Source organism: Emys orbicularis, chromosome 3 (assembly GCF_028017835.1).
Source record: "Emys orbicularis isolate rEmyOrb1 chromosome 3, rEmyOrb1.hap1, whole genome shotgun sequence".
NCBI classification, from domain to species: Eukaryota; Metazoa; Chordata; order Testudines; family Emydidae; genus Emys; species Emys orbicularis.
In genome coordinates, this window is record NC_088685.1 from 169,108,078 (window position 1) to 169,124,754 (window position 16,677).

The 16,677-nt window shown below is 45.7% G+C and overlaps 1 protein-coding gene across 2 annotated transcripts in view; it reads left to right on the forward strand.

Moving 5' to 3' along the window:
• VASH2 (vasohibin 2) overlaps positions 1 to 16,677 on the forward strand; it is a 59,570-nt gene extending 42,893 nt beyond the window's left edge. For both annotated transcript variants that reach the window (XM_065401876.1, XM_065401877.1), the window contains 3 exons: positions 4,495 to 4,876; positions 9,900 to 10,015; positions 16,605 to 16,677. In XM_065401876.1, coding sequence (XP_065257948.1) covers positions 4,495 to 4,876; positions 9,900 to 10,015; positions 16,605 to 16,677 — 571 coding nt within the window. The remainder of the gene's footprint in view (positions 1 to 4,494; positions 4,877 to 9,899; positions 10,016 to 16,604) is intronic.

Genomic DNA, 16,677 nt, shown 5'->3' on the forward strand with positions numbered 1-16,677 from the left:
CTGGAGTAGATGATGTCAGGCAAAATGAGGCAGGTTGGGAGATTAGCATACCTGAGTGCTATGGGGGATTCTGGACAGCTGCACAGCCCGTAGATAACCCTGGGGAGACTGCTCTAATTTATAACCAGAGCTATATTGGCCCCTTCAGTAGCCTGGAATCTGGAGGGGGTAGCCACTTTTGCCTCTTCCACCTCTGGCATGTTGTGCCTTGTGTGCTGTAGCACAGAACTGAATTCCCGATTCCCAGTCCTGCAGACAGACCCACGTCTCTCAAAAATGTGACTATGAGAGCAGTATTGGTATGGCTTGGCCTTCTGTTTGCTGCAGCACAGCTCTACTTGTGTGGGGGGGAAAAATAGAAAGGAGATAATGACACCCAGCCAGAGGGGAAGATCTAAGTTGCCTTTCTAACCAATTTGCTGTGTGTTTCATTTCATCTCTGGTGGAGAGTCTGATTGACTTGTCGCTTAGCAGATGCATCATGCACCTAAAGGTTAATTTTCACAGCAGTTGTTTCTGTGATAGCTGATGGTAAGTAAAGCCGTTTCCTTCCTCCAAAGGCTTTTACTCCTACTTAGAGCTTAATGCAATTAAATTGCGACTTCTGAGACCTTATGGTAGAAGCGTGTGCATATGGGCAGGTGGCCATGGAGGCTTTGTGTGGACTTAGTAGAGAGTTACTCAGAGTGAAACAGGGTTAAAACCCTTTTATAATGAAGGGAACAATTGTGGCAGATCAGTGCAACACTTGAAAGTTTAATAGGTGCTAACAAAAGGCATTGGTCTAGTCAGTTACATAGAATAATAAATACAATAGGCCTCTAAAAGAGTATATCCATAGAAGAAAAATGATAGTAACCTGATCTTAGTATATACAGAATATTGCATTCTGTTACTAGAAGAGTGAGGTTACATTTTAAATGAAGCAGTTGTAGGTGTAATTCTCCAACTGGTGTAACTGCATTGGGCCTGATTCTGATCTCTCACTGGATTTACACTCATTTAATTCCATTGACTTCAGTGGGGTTACTCCTGATTTTCACTGGTGTAATTGAACTTGCAGTCAAGACCACTGAATGCAATGGAGATACTCCTGATTTACACCAGTGTAGCTAAGATCAGAATCTGTGTTTGTTTATTGTAATCTGGAGGTAGTAGATGGATGGCGGGATGCATATACTGCCATGGTTTATCCAGTTGCACCATGTGTTGTGCTTGGATTTCTGGGCTGCTTAAACAATCTACTTTGCAGGCTTGTTCTTTTATTCTGTGTTGCAAGAAATGCATATTGGTTGGTGGGGAGAGTCCATTAATGCGCAGAAGATGTAGACCTACCAGGCTTGCTATGTTTGTCTCTACTTCTTTTAATGTATTTTCTCTGTATCAAATTATTCAGTTTGATGCTCAGGGGTAAAAAAAAAAAATTTTTTTGCTCAAAAATGTTGCCTTCTTGAATGTGCTGGATTCCTGTTTAATCCTCTACTTCAGTGGAGTGACTCTGGGTTTAATGGCTCCAGGCCTTAACCATGGTTAGGAAGATACAGAACAAGTGAGGTTTTTTCGCCCCTCTCTTCTCGCTCTTACCAGAGGGTAATGAGTTCATGTTCTGGTCTCACTGGGTAGAGAGGTGATGTAACTTGGTGTAAATTGGCAGAACTCTGTTAAAGTCAATGGAACCATGCCGACACCAGCAGAGGATCTGGCCGATTGTTTGTTTTGAGGTGCTGGGCAAAGACATCAATATGATTTAACCTTTGGAGTATTGACTTTATACCTCTGGGTCTAGATGATCTTGGAATCCTTTTCTAGTGAGTTTCAGGGATTCCAAGGCATGCTCATGCTGGAAGGAGAAGAATAGGAAAAAATGGTGGTGGTCTCACAAAGTGCGACTTGTCCAATGCCAGCTGGGTGAAACCACCTGGAGAAAAGAATTTGGAGGACCTATGAGGATCACTGGGTATTCTTCTTCACACCGCTTTAGGAACTAGAGGCTGAATTTGAGTTGATGCTACTGTATATCAGGAGTGACTCCATTGATTTCAATGGAGTTACACTGGCATAAGTATATAGTGTCAGTTCAAGTGAACTCAGAATCAGGATCCTGATCTTTTCTTTTCTTGTGTTGGTAAAAAAAATTTTGTTCTCCAATTTCTAAGCAGCTGTCAGGCACTCCTGGTATGCAGGAAGTGGGGAGGAAAGCAGGCTATAGGCAGGGAGAATTTTCAGACTAATGTCCTATGCAATTTCAACTATGTAATGCCTATTGTGTTTGTGTTAAAGAATTTTTGGGGAGGGGGGGGGAGAGAGAGGGGGAATGCCAAAGATCCCTGGATCAGGAATTGTATATGCAACATTTTCTTTGTTGGGTCATCCCTTGTTTTCTATACTGAGAGAGATTTTGGCCAGATCTTGAGCTGCAGTCGGGACAGTGTGGGTGAGAGTGCATGGGGATAGTCTTAAACCATCTTTGTCCCTTTGGATCCTGGGCTGATCTGCGCTAGGCCTATTCCTCTAATTCTCCCCCACAGTGCAACTTAGAGCATTTCTCTAAGGGCTGAAGGCTACTCTAACTTCTGGCTGTTCTAGGCCTGTTCCAGCAGCCGGGGTTCAGTTGGGCATAAGGATACCCCAACAACGCTACCTTTCCCATAGCCATGTCCCCTGCCTCCACCACAGAGAAGAGTTAGCAGTTTTACCTCGCCAAAGAAACCCACTGGCAGAGCAGCATAAGGCAGCTGAGGATCCAGATTCTGTCCTCTGCTCCAGCCCCTTTATGCTACTGGAGCAGCTGAGGGTTCTGGAATAACCAGCTGGCTATGTTAGGGAGGAGCACAGGGGTGTGCCATGGGTGTGGACAGCGTATGCTTTGCTTCAGTGAGCCCTGACCATGGTAATGGCCCTGAGGGAAGGGAGCTTAGAATAGTGGAATTTGAAATAGAGACTGCTCTGGGGTTAAACTAGCCCTTAGCAGCCCCTGAGGCCGGGGGAGAGTCCTTCCTCCGGCTGCATCGAGTGGCTCTCTCTGATGCAGGTGAAGATCTGGCCCTTTGACTTGAGGGGAGGCCATTTTACTCTGAGGGCAAAGGGCCTGCTTTTCTATTTCACACTGGCTTCACGCTGGTCTGATTCCGTTGACCTTAAAGAGTTACTCTTGACTCACGCTGATGTGACTGAGAGCAGAACCAGGCCTAAAGGATCTAATTTTAGTGCCTCCATTCTAGTCCCTCCTTCTCACCCTTCAGCAAAGATAATTTGATTGGTATGCTGCTGCTGACCATATCTGTGCCCCTTGCATCTGTAACCCAATGGTGGGTGGGTGTTATGCTGTGCTGATATGCAGAGAATATGAGTTGTTATAGCCTACAGCTAAAGCTCAAGCTGTAGCAGCTCATATGTTTAGCTCTGGAGGTCCCTGATTCAGTCCCCAGTGTGACAGCCAAGAGGGCAGTTGTCACACACTTGGCATTCCAGAGACACATGGAGTAGGGTAGGCATTTAGTGTCAGCTGTTGGTGTTGATGAGGTGATGGAAGAAACAAAAAAGCATGAACAATATCACCTCCCTACCCAGCGGAGGCCCAGTGGGACTTGCTGGGTTCTTTGGGTAGGTTTGCTTGTGATGATTAACAAGAAATGAAGAAGCCAGGTATTCAGAAGGCCCAACCCGTCTGTCCTAATATGCAGAGGGAGACTTGCCTGCACAAGGATGTCAGGATCATTTCTGTTTCCCCTTTAAGACCACATCTTGTCCAATCTCCTAGCTGGCAAAGGATGGCTGGATTTGGCTCCCACTGGAACCAACCAGCACCAGTCCTGAATCTGTAGGGAGCCACTCCAGAAATGATCATACAGAGGTGGCACCAGCAGGGGTTGAGGAAATGATCTAGATAACTACACGTAGCTTCCCTGTGGAGTACTGTATTATGCTGCTGTAAGGCAGCTCTCTTCTGGAGACTTCTCAAGGTGTATTTGGAATGGCTGATCACCATAACATGGTCAGGTTAAAAGGTGGCTACTCCTGGTCATCTCTTTGTGCCAGTGTCTGGAGTGAATCCTTTTTTTTAACCCAGCTGCTCTTGTTTTATGCATTTAATGGGATATCTGAGGACAAAAACACTCACATGGCACTGGTTGTCAGAATGAAAGTGAGTTTATAAACTGGAGGAATAAAAACCTTTTCAAATGAGACCTATGGCGTGGGATCTTTTGTAGCATCTGAAGGCTGTGGAGATGTGGAAAACTCTGAGCAGCAGCCAGCTCCAAAATGGAACCAGAGGAAGGTTCTTGGGAGTGCAGAACTGAGGAACTCTGCATTGGTATTATGCATTTTACCAATAGTAAAATGGGTATTATAACACCTACCTTGCGGGGCATTGTGGGAGTGAATGTTTTTGTAAAGGAGTCTGAGCCCCTCGGGTGGAAGGTGCAAGAGGACTTACAACAATATTTGCTTTACAACCTTTGGTCAGAGTTGCCTTAACACAATGCATATCAGATACTTAACCAATGGGCAGCCTTCCATGGAACGATTCCCAATCAGCTTTAAAACCCACTTCTCAGGAAACTATTTTCATCATGTGGTGCTTGGGATTTACTGCAATGGCCGGTATGGGTCACTGGGCATGAGCAGAAGATCAGATCTGATGGACAAACCTTTGACCTATCGAACTCTGACCGATCTCGTCTTTGAATTTGAAGATTCCTATAAAAAGTATCTACATTCAGTCAAAAAAGTAAAAATTGGATTATACGTCCCACACGAGCCACACAGCTTTCAGCCCATTGAGTGGAAGCAGCTGGTCCTCAATGTAGCAAAGATGATGCGGACGGACATAAGGAAGGAGCTGGAGAAATATGCCAGGGATATGAGAATGAAGGTAGGTGCATGCCTTGGGAGTCTGGGTCTGATTTCGTTCACACTGGAGTAAATTGGGAGTAATTCTGTTGATGTTAATGGAGTTACACCAGAGTAAAACCAGTGTGAGATTAGAATCCGACCTGGTGTGTCCATCTAATCTGTCCCTCTGTGTGTTTCTCCTCAACTGTGTGTTGCATGTTTTCAAGTCCTTTTCTGTAACTTTTTTATTTGTAGGATCTCTCCCTCCTCACCTGACATTTGTGGCCCAGAACTTCTCCTAGTTATAAGGGGTAAATATCCAGTCTGCTGTTAGCAAATAGCTTGCTGAGTCTTGAGCTTGGAAGAAAATCACTGAGCAGAGCTAGTGACTCTCTGGTGTCTGGAGAGTCATGTGCATGCTCCAGTTGTTGGCCCGGATTCTCTGCTGCACCGACTTGCTGCTTGGGACAGCAAAGAGGTAGTCCCAGGCTGTCAGGGAACCAGTTCTGGTTCCCTGATTCACTGCCCAGCCCCATTGCATGTTACAGCAGCCTCAGAGCTGCTGTAACATGCACCTGCTGACAGTGGTCTCCAAGGGGCCAGCTGCCAGCTGAGTATAACCAAGGGCAGCATACTCTGGCTGTGCCTCCTCTTCTGCAGTAGGAGTTGTGGGGAGGGAAGTGTAGGAACCAGCTATGCCAGCTCTTCCCCCACTGAGGATTCCTCAGAAGAGGAATTAGGATTATGTTCCAACCTCTTTGTGCTGCCAAAGTCCTAACTGCCTTCCAGCCTGTTCTCACCTGTCGAGGGAGTGAGCCCTGTTGTGTGTTGGGGGCGGAGTGGGGAATTTCATTGTGGAAGGGACATGGTGAGGGCTCTGTGGAAGGCAGTTCTGTTATTTGTGTTTCTCAAACTGGGGTCGTTGCTTGTGTAGGGAAAGCCCCTGGCGGGCCGGGCTGGTTTGTTTACCTGCCCCGTCCGCAGGTCTGGCCGATCGCGGCTCCCACTGGCCGCGGTTCGCTGCTCCAGACCAATGGGAGCTGCTGGAAGTGGCGCGGGCCGAGGGACTTACTGGCCGCCGCTGCCTACAGCGGCGAACCGCGGCCAGTGGGAGCCGCGATCGGCCAGACCTGTGGACGGGGCAGGTAAACAAACTGGTCCGGCCCGCCAGGGGCTTTCCCTACACAAGCAATGACCCCAGTTTGAGAAACACTGTGTTATTTTCTCTGAGTTGTTGGGTTAAAGTATCACCTCCTGTGCCTAACTAGGCCAACAGGGTATTAGTTTGCAGTGGCCTCCAGTGGCACAGAAAAGTCTGCCAAGAGGTGCACTGTTTTCTGTATCCAATTAGAGACCTGAAATTAAGTCTGCAGAGGAGTTATATGTAAAGTACTATAGCTGTCTCCAGGGTCTCACGAGCATGTGCTGTCTCATGTGAACAAATTCTCCTCAGCAGAGGACTGGAACTGGCTTACCCCTTCACTGCATCTGGTTTGGAAGTTCTGCTAGAGTCCTCCCTTTCACTGATGGCAGCAGGATTGGTTCTCTGGTTTAGAATCAGCAACAGATTAATCTTTCTTTGTTATTGTTTAATCCTTAGACTGCTGGCACTTCACCATTGGAGAGTCAGATTGAAAAGCTTAGAGGACACTTGCAGACAAAGGTCTGCGGTTGCCAAAGAGTTGAGAATATGACTCCCTTTCTGGTTGGAGTTCCTGAATATGCTTCAGTGACAGCTGGGGGGTGAAGAACAGGTTTCAGTTGCAGTGAAATTGGATTTGATGTCTCTCCAGCCATCTGTCGGCAGTTAGGGTAAAGCAGGTGCAGTCATGAAGTGTAGGGCTGCTTCCCTTTTCCGAGAGGTATGTGGCATCATTTGTAAGTTCCTTCACGTGCCACTTCTGACTTTTTGTCTGGGCAGAGAGTACTTCTTACATGTGACGTGGTCTTACAGAGCCAGCCTCTACCGTTTCAGTTTGTGCACAGGCACTGGATAGCACAATGGAAAATGGGTGGTAAATCTGCCTGAACAGAGACTTCCTAGTGCTGCTGCTACAGCCCCCTCTCCTGTCACTGTCAAGGTACACGTGTGGAGGATGGGATGTGGGTCTGAAGTGACTGTCCTCATCCTGGTTTCTGTCCTTGAGCACTTTCCTCACCCAGATCATTCACCTCAAGTTAATGCCAGTGAGTTGTGCAGAGCACAGTTATGATTCCAAGAAGGCAGTGGAAGGGGAGGCCCTGCCTTCCTGAATGTAAATCTGATAGCATCTGGCTTGTCTGCAGGTCAGTCGGACAATGGAACCGATTCATGCTGGGGGTCATTCTTTGGAGTTACCCCAGGGGGGAGTTTGGCCTATTGTTAGTGTCTGAGATTGTCTGGCTTATTTTGAAACCTTACAGCTTAACTTGTGGCATTAGCCAAAAACTCTGGGAGTTGGCAGTGCAGGCTCAGGTAAGCATTTGTGCTGTCCCACAGCAACACTGCAAAGTTCTACGTTGGCGCCCAGCCCAATTCTAGCTGATGGGACTGTCAGGGCAGTTTATTTGCATTAAGCCTTTTAAACCTCAGAGGATACTGTAAGATACTGAATGTTGGTTTTTAACAGATAATCAAGGGCCAGAACCTGCTTGCTTTACTTCCACGAGGAATCCCATTGAAACCAGTGCTGATTGCACAGTGGAGTCAGTGGGGCTCCTTGCAAGAGTAAGGACCAGCAGGATTCAACCCCTAAATGTAAAGTCTCCAAATGTGCCTGCATGACGGAAGGGGAGAAAACGAAAAGAGGTTGCAAGAATTGGAGCAAGACCCGTGTGAGAGAGCACATCCCTTGTTCAGTGTGGAATGTACAGTTTGGTATGTGCGGATCTCACTCCATGCACATCTTGCCTTCATAATAAGGTCTTGTATAGCAGTTTTCATTCGTAGCTCTGTGTTTTACAAAGGAGGCAAGCACCATCATCCCCATTTTATAGAGCTCAATGTTGTTCATCCACACTTTCCTATGAAGCTCCTTCATTTAAAAAAGGGGGGGAAATGTAACAATTAGGCCAAGGCAATGTTTGTGGAATTTTTAGCTTGAGTGAATGTAGTGCTTATGCAAGCAAGGGGCTAACAGTGCAGGTCTCGGCAATATATAGTCTTTGCAGGTGTCACAAAAGCTCGAACGTACAGCTTTGCCAGTGGACCCCCCATGCCAGCCTGCAGCACCCTGCTCTTCCACTCTCTCTGGTGGCTTATGCTGTGCACAAATAAGAGTCCAAATACACTAGGGAAATGATCTCTTGTTGACAGTGGGTTTTCTCAAGTCAGCTGAGACCAGTGTACTTAAGGCCCCACTGTTTTCCTTCCCTTTACGGACAGAATGTGGTGTCTAGTGCGCACTAGCAGGTTTCCCTGTGATGGTGGAGAAAAGATTTGTCCCCATCAACTCCAGTTAACAGGTTTGTTGACAATAGGTCATTTGCCTAGTGTCCCTCAGACCCAAAGGCAGGAAGAAATACCAGATAGATTTCCATGCAGGACCAAAGAACTAGGGAGCCATATTCTTCTCTGTTCCACAGATGTAAATCTGGAGGAACTCACTGACTATTCTGGATCTACACTGATGTAACTGAGAACAGAAAGTTTCCCAGGGTCTCCAGATGTGGAAAACAAGTGTACTGTGACCCTGCACTTCTGTAACACACACTAAACCTTTCTAGTGTTCATGTTCAAATATGGGGCGAGATGAACTGCTGCACTTTGAGTCAGTCCCACTGTGATCACTCACTATGCCATGGGGATGGATGGAGTGTAATCTGCCACAGTAGAACCACTATGATTTATGCCAGCTGAGGAACTGGTCCACTATTTTTTGCCTAATCTTTAAAAGATGGCTATTCCTTATGGGTTTTGTTAGATAGGGAGAAGAATTAGATCCATTATTCTCTATCATACTGGAGTAAATCAGAAGTTACTCCACTGAAGTTGGTAGAATTAATGTGATATAAAACTGTGCTACGTGAGATGAATATCAGGCCCAATGATGGTATGAAAGCCTTAGGCTGAAGTTCTATTCTAATTTTAGTGTAACACGTTTAATTGCATATGGAATTAGAATGATTTCAGCCTTCTATTCCACATTTTTAATACCAGATAGAATGCTAGTATCTGAAGTATATTCTGATCAAATAAGCAAGCATAGATTATTTTTATTGCATATATGCATTGAGCTCTGACATTGGACCCAGCCCTTGTGCAGAAGATGGAAAGACATAGTCCTTACCTTGAGTGTTACAATTTCAGAGCCCTCATCCTGTGAAGACTTCAGCACATGCATATTTTGAGTAGCCTCATTGGGTGAAATCCTACTTCCATTGAAGTCAATGGCAAAACTCCCATTTGTTTCGGGGGGGGGGGGGGAAAGGGTGTCAGGATTTCACCCATGGACTTCCCTGGGGCTATTCATAAGGTGTAAAGTTATGCACATGCTGTCTTTTGCAAGATCAGGTCCTTAAAATAAAAAGTGGTGTGAATGTAGTGCTGATGAAAGTCATCGGCCTAGAGGGACTCTACCCAGATGTGTGAATGGACAAGGGATGGGGAAGAAGGCCCCCTGATTGCAGAGAATCCAGCTGACAGCCCTTGAGACTCAAGTTTTGTATTCATCCATAGAACAGTTCCAGGAACCGTTTTGGCTGTGCAAGCTTCCCTTCATGCTGCTACCACAATGTGCCTTACTGAGTTGAGGGCAACCGCCCCTAAGGGGACAGGGTAATTTGTTTACCGTCCCATGATCTCTCTGCTGAGACTGCTGACTAGAAGGCCAGTTGTGGTGATGGTTTTTGTATCTGGAAACTGGATTGAGGCCACCAACTAATTTCACGACGGGGCACTGATGATAGCTTTCAGTCCCTCCCAGCCTGGGCAGGATTCAAATAAACCTCAAGAGACTACAGGCTCTGTGTCCCATCTCTGATCTCCAGTATTATCACGGGGTCTTTCTTCTTTTTTTTTTTTTTTTTTTTAAATGTTGAATAGGCCTCTTTATTCAGTGCCTCTCTTCCCTTCCTCCTTCCAGATTCTGAAACCCTCAAGTGCCCACTCTCCAATCAAAGAGAGATCACGAGGCAAGTCACTGTCCCCTCGCCGAAGGCAAGTCAGCCCTCAGAGACGGGTGTGCAGAAGAGACAAATCGTGAGTATTTCTGCTTTGCTACCGCTCATGTGTTTTTTGAGCTGATGCCCCATTCGTTGTTGGATCAGAAACTCAGCGTAAGGACACAGTAAAGCCAAACTATGGATTTGGAGGAATATTGGGATTCATCCGCCATAGCAGTTTTTCTATTTGTGTATGCTACAGATATTCTGGTTAACTCTCTGGCTCTAGCTGTCAGTGCTAATAGCATGGTGGTATTGTGCATGGTCTTTACGCGGTCTCTTAAAACAGAGCTGCTGGAGGGACAGAGTTTGTATCGTGGGCTCTATACTGCTAGAAGCTAATGGAAATTCTCATAGATGTCAAGTGGTAAGGGTCTGTGCTTTTGGAGTCAGAGGATGTGAGTTCTAGCCATGTTGTTGTTGGAGTGAAGTTCTGAAAAGCCATGCTGTGCAGCAAAATGACACCTATGAAGTACCTATGTGGCCACAAATTAGTCACTATTTATGATGAGCACTTTTTAAGTAAGTTTCCAGAGGGACTGTTGGTCTAATTCTTTGTTAGCAGCTAAGAAAGAAGTTAGACTGACTTTCTAAATCTATTTTAATGCGGGTAGCAGCTGATGATTTAACAGCAGGTTTACATTTTACACGTAAATTAATATTCTATCTGCATCATTATATTTTGGGCCCATCAGCAGGGGCTCCAGTCCTCATTTAGTGTCTGGATAATTATAGTAGTTAAAGGCCCTGCCACTCCAGGCACTTTCCCTTCCCATATACTCCTTGAGGGACATTTTCATCTTTGGGTTTCTAACACTGCTACCGCAGTTGTTCGAATGGCACAGATGCTCATTCTGGAGAGGAGTGTCAATGTTGCTGGCGTTACAAAGAAGCCTCAGGCTTTCTGAGAGCCAACTGCTGAGCAAGCGTCAGCTGCACAGCAACCTGCTCCCTTCTTATTGCTTAATTTATGTAATATGAAAGGACAAGTGAAATAAAAGTAGTCTAGCTTTGACCCACTGGAGTCATGTGGTGACTCCATGGTCTGCAGTGTCTGCATTTCCACGTGAAACACACACACCTGCCCGGGACCCTACTCTTGGACGGTGTTCTTTGTGCTCCATCTCTAATGGTATTACATATAGTAAAATAAAGCCTTGGACTGTATAATGACTTGTAACTAGACAGCAGAGCTGATTAGAGCAGGGAATTGAGACTCCTTGCATGAGATTTCATTCCTGCTCCGGCCCCACTAACTGGTGGCATAAAGGAGGGGCTCTGAAGTTCTGCATCCAGCTATGGGGAGGATTCCCTCAGCACAGGAACAGGGAAAGACAGCTGTAAGACTGCCTTCTGAGCCTCCCCTCGCCCCCCAAGCGCTGCCTAGGGGGCATGCAGCAGGAGGCAGTGTATTGGGGACTGGGCTGCAGCATGTAGTGCTGTAGAGATTCCAGGCAGTGCTGCGGTCCCCCAGGGCAGAGTGGACTTAGGGCATGTTTTCACTTTAACATAGTTGTGTAGTCGCGGCATATAAAAAACCCACCTCCATGAGGGGAATAGCTCCCAGCTCTGTAGCACTGTCTACACTGGCACTTTACAGCATTGAAACTTGCAGCACTCAGGGGTGGGTTTTTTCATACCCTCGAGCAAGAAAGTTGCTGCGCTGTAAAGTGGCAGTGTAGACAAGGCCTTAGACGGATTCCATGGGAGAAAGAGGAGAAGAAAAGTCGCCAACTGTGATTAGGTTTGGAATGTCTTTATTTACATAGTAACTTTGGATGTTTAGCCTATTGACCTGAAGTCCGCCAGTAGCCTGCAGCTGCCATACCACGAAGGAATGGAATGTAGATGAACTGGACATACTATATGAATGCCATACCATTCAGCCTGGAATGTAGATGAACTGGACATACTATATGAGGAAAACCTCAAGAGCTGTAGGTGCGCACACGGTGGCCTTCCTAAATCTGTGTGCAGTCTACCTGGGCCTTTCCACAAGGACCAAGCTGCAAGGGTTGATCTTGAACAGAGGCACCTTTCCACCATCCGAGAAAGAGAATTTCAAAAATGTTAAACGTGGATTCCTAAATCCATATTCAAGCACCTAACTAAGTCCTGCTTTTCAGAGGTGCACAGTACTCGCTGCTGCTCATTGACTTCTAGGGGAGTTGCAGCCGCTCCTTTGGAAAGCAGGCCTCTTAGTAAAGATGCCTGGACATGCCTGGTTTAGGTAAAGGTTGAAGAAGCTGCTGTTAAATGATGCTCCTTCCCATCATTATACAGTCTGTTTACACTAGAATGTGATTCACTGTAGTCACCAGGAGCCAGATTTTCAAAGGTGTTTAGGTGCCTAAAGATGAAGATAGGCACGTAGTGGAATTTTCAAAAGCACCTCGACTGCTATCCTACTGATGCCTATCTCTGTCTTTAGGCACCTAAATATTTTAGTATCTGGCCTGTGGAGACTGACTTTGCTCTCATTTACACTGGGGTAAATCAGGAGTAACTAAGCCAGTGGAGTTACATTGGTGTAAAACTGATGTGAGTGAGCAGAATCCGGGCCTTGTTTTAAAACCACACTAACCCCTAGGACACTGACTGACTCGCAGTTATGGCAGCTTGGGCACTGGCCACATTCCTCTTTTCAGCCAAGCCATTGTGGAACTGCCCTGCAGATGGTTCTGATGCTGTAGATAGCCTCTTGTTGGGAGACCATCCCTTCCAATTCCAGGAGCCCCTTGCTTTCTGAGCCTGCTTCCCTCTGTGGCCAAACGACTCTTGGTTCCTGCCTATTGTAACTGGAGCTATCAGACTTGAGATGGGAGGGAAGCGAAGGGGCAAAGAGGTGAGTTTAGTGCCACTTAGAAAGTGACTTGGGAGGACTGATGGAGAGTATGCTGGTCCTGTAGGGTTAAGAGGTTTCCAAAGGTTAGTTAATGCAGGGAAGGAAATACATAAAGGAAACTTGTGCACTCCCCCCTCTTTTAGCTGGGAAAAACCTAGCTGTTTTGAGATGGCCTCAAATTTATTCATCTAGCAAAAAAAGATGTTTAGGCACCTGTGCTCCTAACCAAACAGTGAACAGCTAGAGAGTGGATATGGGCATTGTGCATCTTATCTCTTTATGAATCTCTTATTTGCATGCTCTAATTATAGCCAATTACTGAGTAGAGAGGCCCTTCATGCCACACAATACCCATCCTAGGCTGAGCTACATTATTAGCTGGTAGAGACTGAATAAGATCCTGGCATTCGCTGGAGAGGGTTCACCTGCTGATGGCAAGCTGTTATTACAGACTGCTCTTTGTCGACAATAAAATTATATAGGCCCCTCCTGGGAAGAGACTCAGCGTACTGAAGCTGAAATGTTTTCACTACAGCATTTTCCTGAGCTCAAGAGCTGATGTGTGACCTTCCGTTTCTAGGTGGATTATATACATCCCAGAGGCACTGTAGCCTCACAATTGAATAGATGCGGGGTTGGGAGAAGGAGGGCCAGACCTGTGGGGTTGCTGCCCCCTCTGCAGGGATGGGGATGCTCTGCCCTGCGTGCGGCTGGGTGGCTGCTCCAGGTCCCGTCTCGCCGAGCTCTGGCCCCACCACTGGTGGGAGTAGTACCCCAGACCCCGCTCCTACCTCTGGGCTCCTGGCCTGCTCGGTTGCCTCAGGCCCAATTAAATGAATCCAGTGGCGGCAGCAGTGGGATCTGGGCCCTGCAGGGGCAGGCATGAAACCTGAGTGGTGCTGTGACCCCATGTGCCAGGTCACAACATCACTCGGTCAAATTCTGTTATGACAGAAGAGTGGCTGGGCCAAACCTAAGTGGCCCTTTGCAGTGCACCCAGTGCACATTCATTAATCCTGATTTTTGTGAGTTAAATTGCACCCATGGGTTCCTGCTAGAGCTGCCCCATATCTACCCAACCTTTCACCTGCATGCTAGTGCTTAATAAGCCCACATTGTGTGTGCAATGCTGTGGATGCACCAATGGAGGGAGTGTTCTGAAATGTTGGCTCCTATTACATTGTTAGGTTCAGACCTTTCACAAGGACAGGGTACCTCCAGCCCAGTGTAAACACATCCAAATAGAATAGCTTCAGTTCCTTCCATTGTTCATTACAGTTTAATGAGTTTTGTATTTTCCTAAAAGAGCAGAATGCTAATCCAGGCTTTCAGAAGATAATCTTGAGTTAATTCTGTGCATTTCCTATCGTTACAAGTGAAATACAATAGAGAGAGATTAATCCATGAAAATGTCTAATTAGACAATCTAGCTGGATGGAGCCATGCAGAAGAATCTCCCCCGTTACTTAGTTTTGCACTGAAAACCTCTCAAATGGGAGAGTTATTTCAGATTAATTTTTAGTTTTATTTAAATTAGAGCTTAATCCTGCAGACACTTACTACTGGATACACAGTTTGCTGAGCGCTATGCCAGGCACTGTTTGCAGGATCAGGCCTTTGTAGTCTGATTCGCATCTCATTTTCACTGGCCTAAATCTAGAGTAGCTCCACTGAAATCAGTGGAGTTATACCAGTGTAATACTGATATAAGGAGAGAATCAGGCCCATATTCAGTTTAAAGCCGCACAGTGGTACATATTATTTAATTATACATTTAAATAAAAAGCTATATGTTGTTTTTTATCCTTTTGGAAAATTTTACAAGGATAAAGCAAAAAAAATCCTTTAAATTGTAAGGTGTTGCCTTAGCACATGATGGTCCCTTGTTTGGTTCTGTTCTTTCTGCTCAACCCAAAGCAGAGGGGCTGGTAATTCTGATTCATCTGTATGAAACTGGAAACCAGTGTTTCATTTTTAATCTGGGGAAGAGTTAGGGACTGGATGTAATGCAAGAGTCAGCACCAGTAGCTGTGCTGCTAAATGTCAGTATATTTTGTGAGCTGTCTTCTCAGCTAATATTACGTGAAATTTTAAATGCATGTTAGGTGAGTGTAATAACGTGCATCTCTAGTGAGGCTGACTTTGATTAGGCGTTGACAGGAAAACTGTAGTAGTTTTAGTGCTGCTCTAGAAGCTTAGAGATTGATGTACTTCATTAGGCTATACAAGGAGACTTTAAAGCAGTATTTTAAAATACCTGAAGATGTTTCACAATCAGTATGAACTGAGGAGCTGGTTAGTGCCTGTGGCTGCCATTTTAGTCACAATTCCAACAGGAAATGCAGCCTGATGGACATGTTCGGCCAGGAAGATCAGAGCTGCTCATACAGTATTTATATAGCACAGTTACAAGGCCTGATTGTATCCCCATAATCCACATGGAAGGGACCCTCGGTGCAAGTCACTCCCCCACCATGGGAAAAGAAAGGCGGCTCTGATGCCTCCATGTTAATGTTCCCCTGCCCTTTCCCCCAAGCCTCATGTATGTTGCAGGTACTGGGATTCACAAACAGGAGGGCTGGTGGGAGTAGGCAGGTCGGTAAGAGGTGGGCAGGCCCAAGGGAATCACCCCCTCCTCCCCCCGACTTGCAGAAGAAAATTAATACAACTCCAGGCTCTACTGTCCCAACTGCTGCGATTCCCCCTTTAAGGCTGTGGAAGCAGAGCCAGGGTGTTGGCCTTCATGGACACGGAGCTGATCTCCCACCGGCTGTCTGGGGTCTGCACAGGCTCTGGGAGATGGAGCTATGGCTCTATCCTCTCTGAAGGAATATGTGAAAAACCTCAACAAAAACCTTGCAGAGACTTTCTCAGGCTTAATCCCCTCACAGGTGATTGGGCCCATAGTTAAGACACTTTCCTTTCTGCAAAGTGTTTAAAAGCTAAATAGGACACAGGGTAACCATTCAGAAGAGGATGCAACTATTTATAGAGCTAGTTGTAGAAAGATTAGTGACTAAACAGTTCAATTTGTGAATAGTTAAAGGAGCATTAGCTACTCACAATAAGGTTCCCAAATCTCAAAAGCTATATGAATTCATAGTAGAAATGTTATTTTCTGCCCTCACCTTCAATGGTGCAACTCTCTTAATCAAAGAGCAGAAACTATGCATCTCAAATGAACAGCTAATAGTCAAAAGTGAACTGCTCCAGTTACAACTCCATTGGAAAGTTTTGTCCAAACTATGCGGCAGAGAGAGAGTCACAGGAAAAAGGACTGGTTAGTAAATGATATGCCAACCAAAAAAGCCCCCAATTTTATTGATCCAATTCATTAGAACAGGTTAAATAGTATTCACCAGAAAAAAGGAGATGTCTGAAGAGGTTGACTTTTAACTTGAGAGCATCTCTCTTCTTCTCACTTTTCTAAATAAATCCTGTATTTTTCTGAGATTATTTTTGCTGTTTAATGTTTATATCTATGTAATGCTTGAATCCTTGCAAAGGAGCGGGCAACGCACAGGATTTACCTTTAAAGGATTTACCCACAATTCCCTAAGTCTCTGCATACAGCTCTGATCTTCCTGCCATCACAATGTCAAGATAACATGGATGCTTTCTGCATAATTAGTTCATTCAACAAAAAAAGTGTTTACATTAGATTAAGTGACAAGAGACTTTGTTCCATTAGTTTCTTTTTTTGCAATGGTGTTTTCAATTGCACAATCTCTGTGTCAAAGAAATGCTGAACGCTGACCACCTCTTCCCTCTTTCATTGCAGGCCTGCAGTGATGGACAAGAAAGTGGGTGATCTCACTACATTGAATGAAGTGGGCTATCAACTACGCATCTAA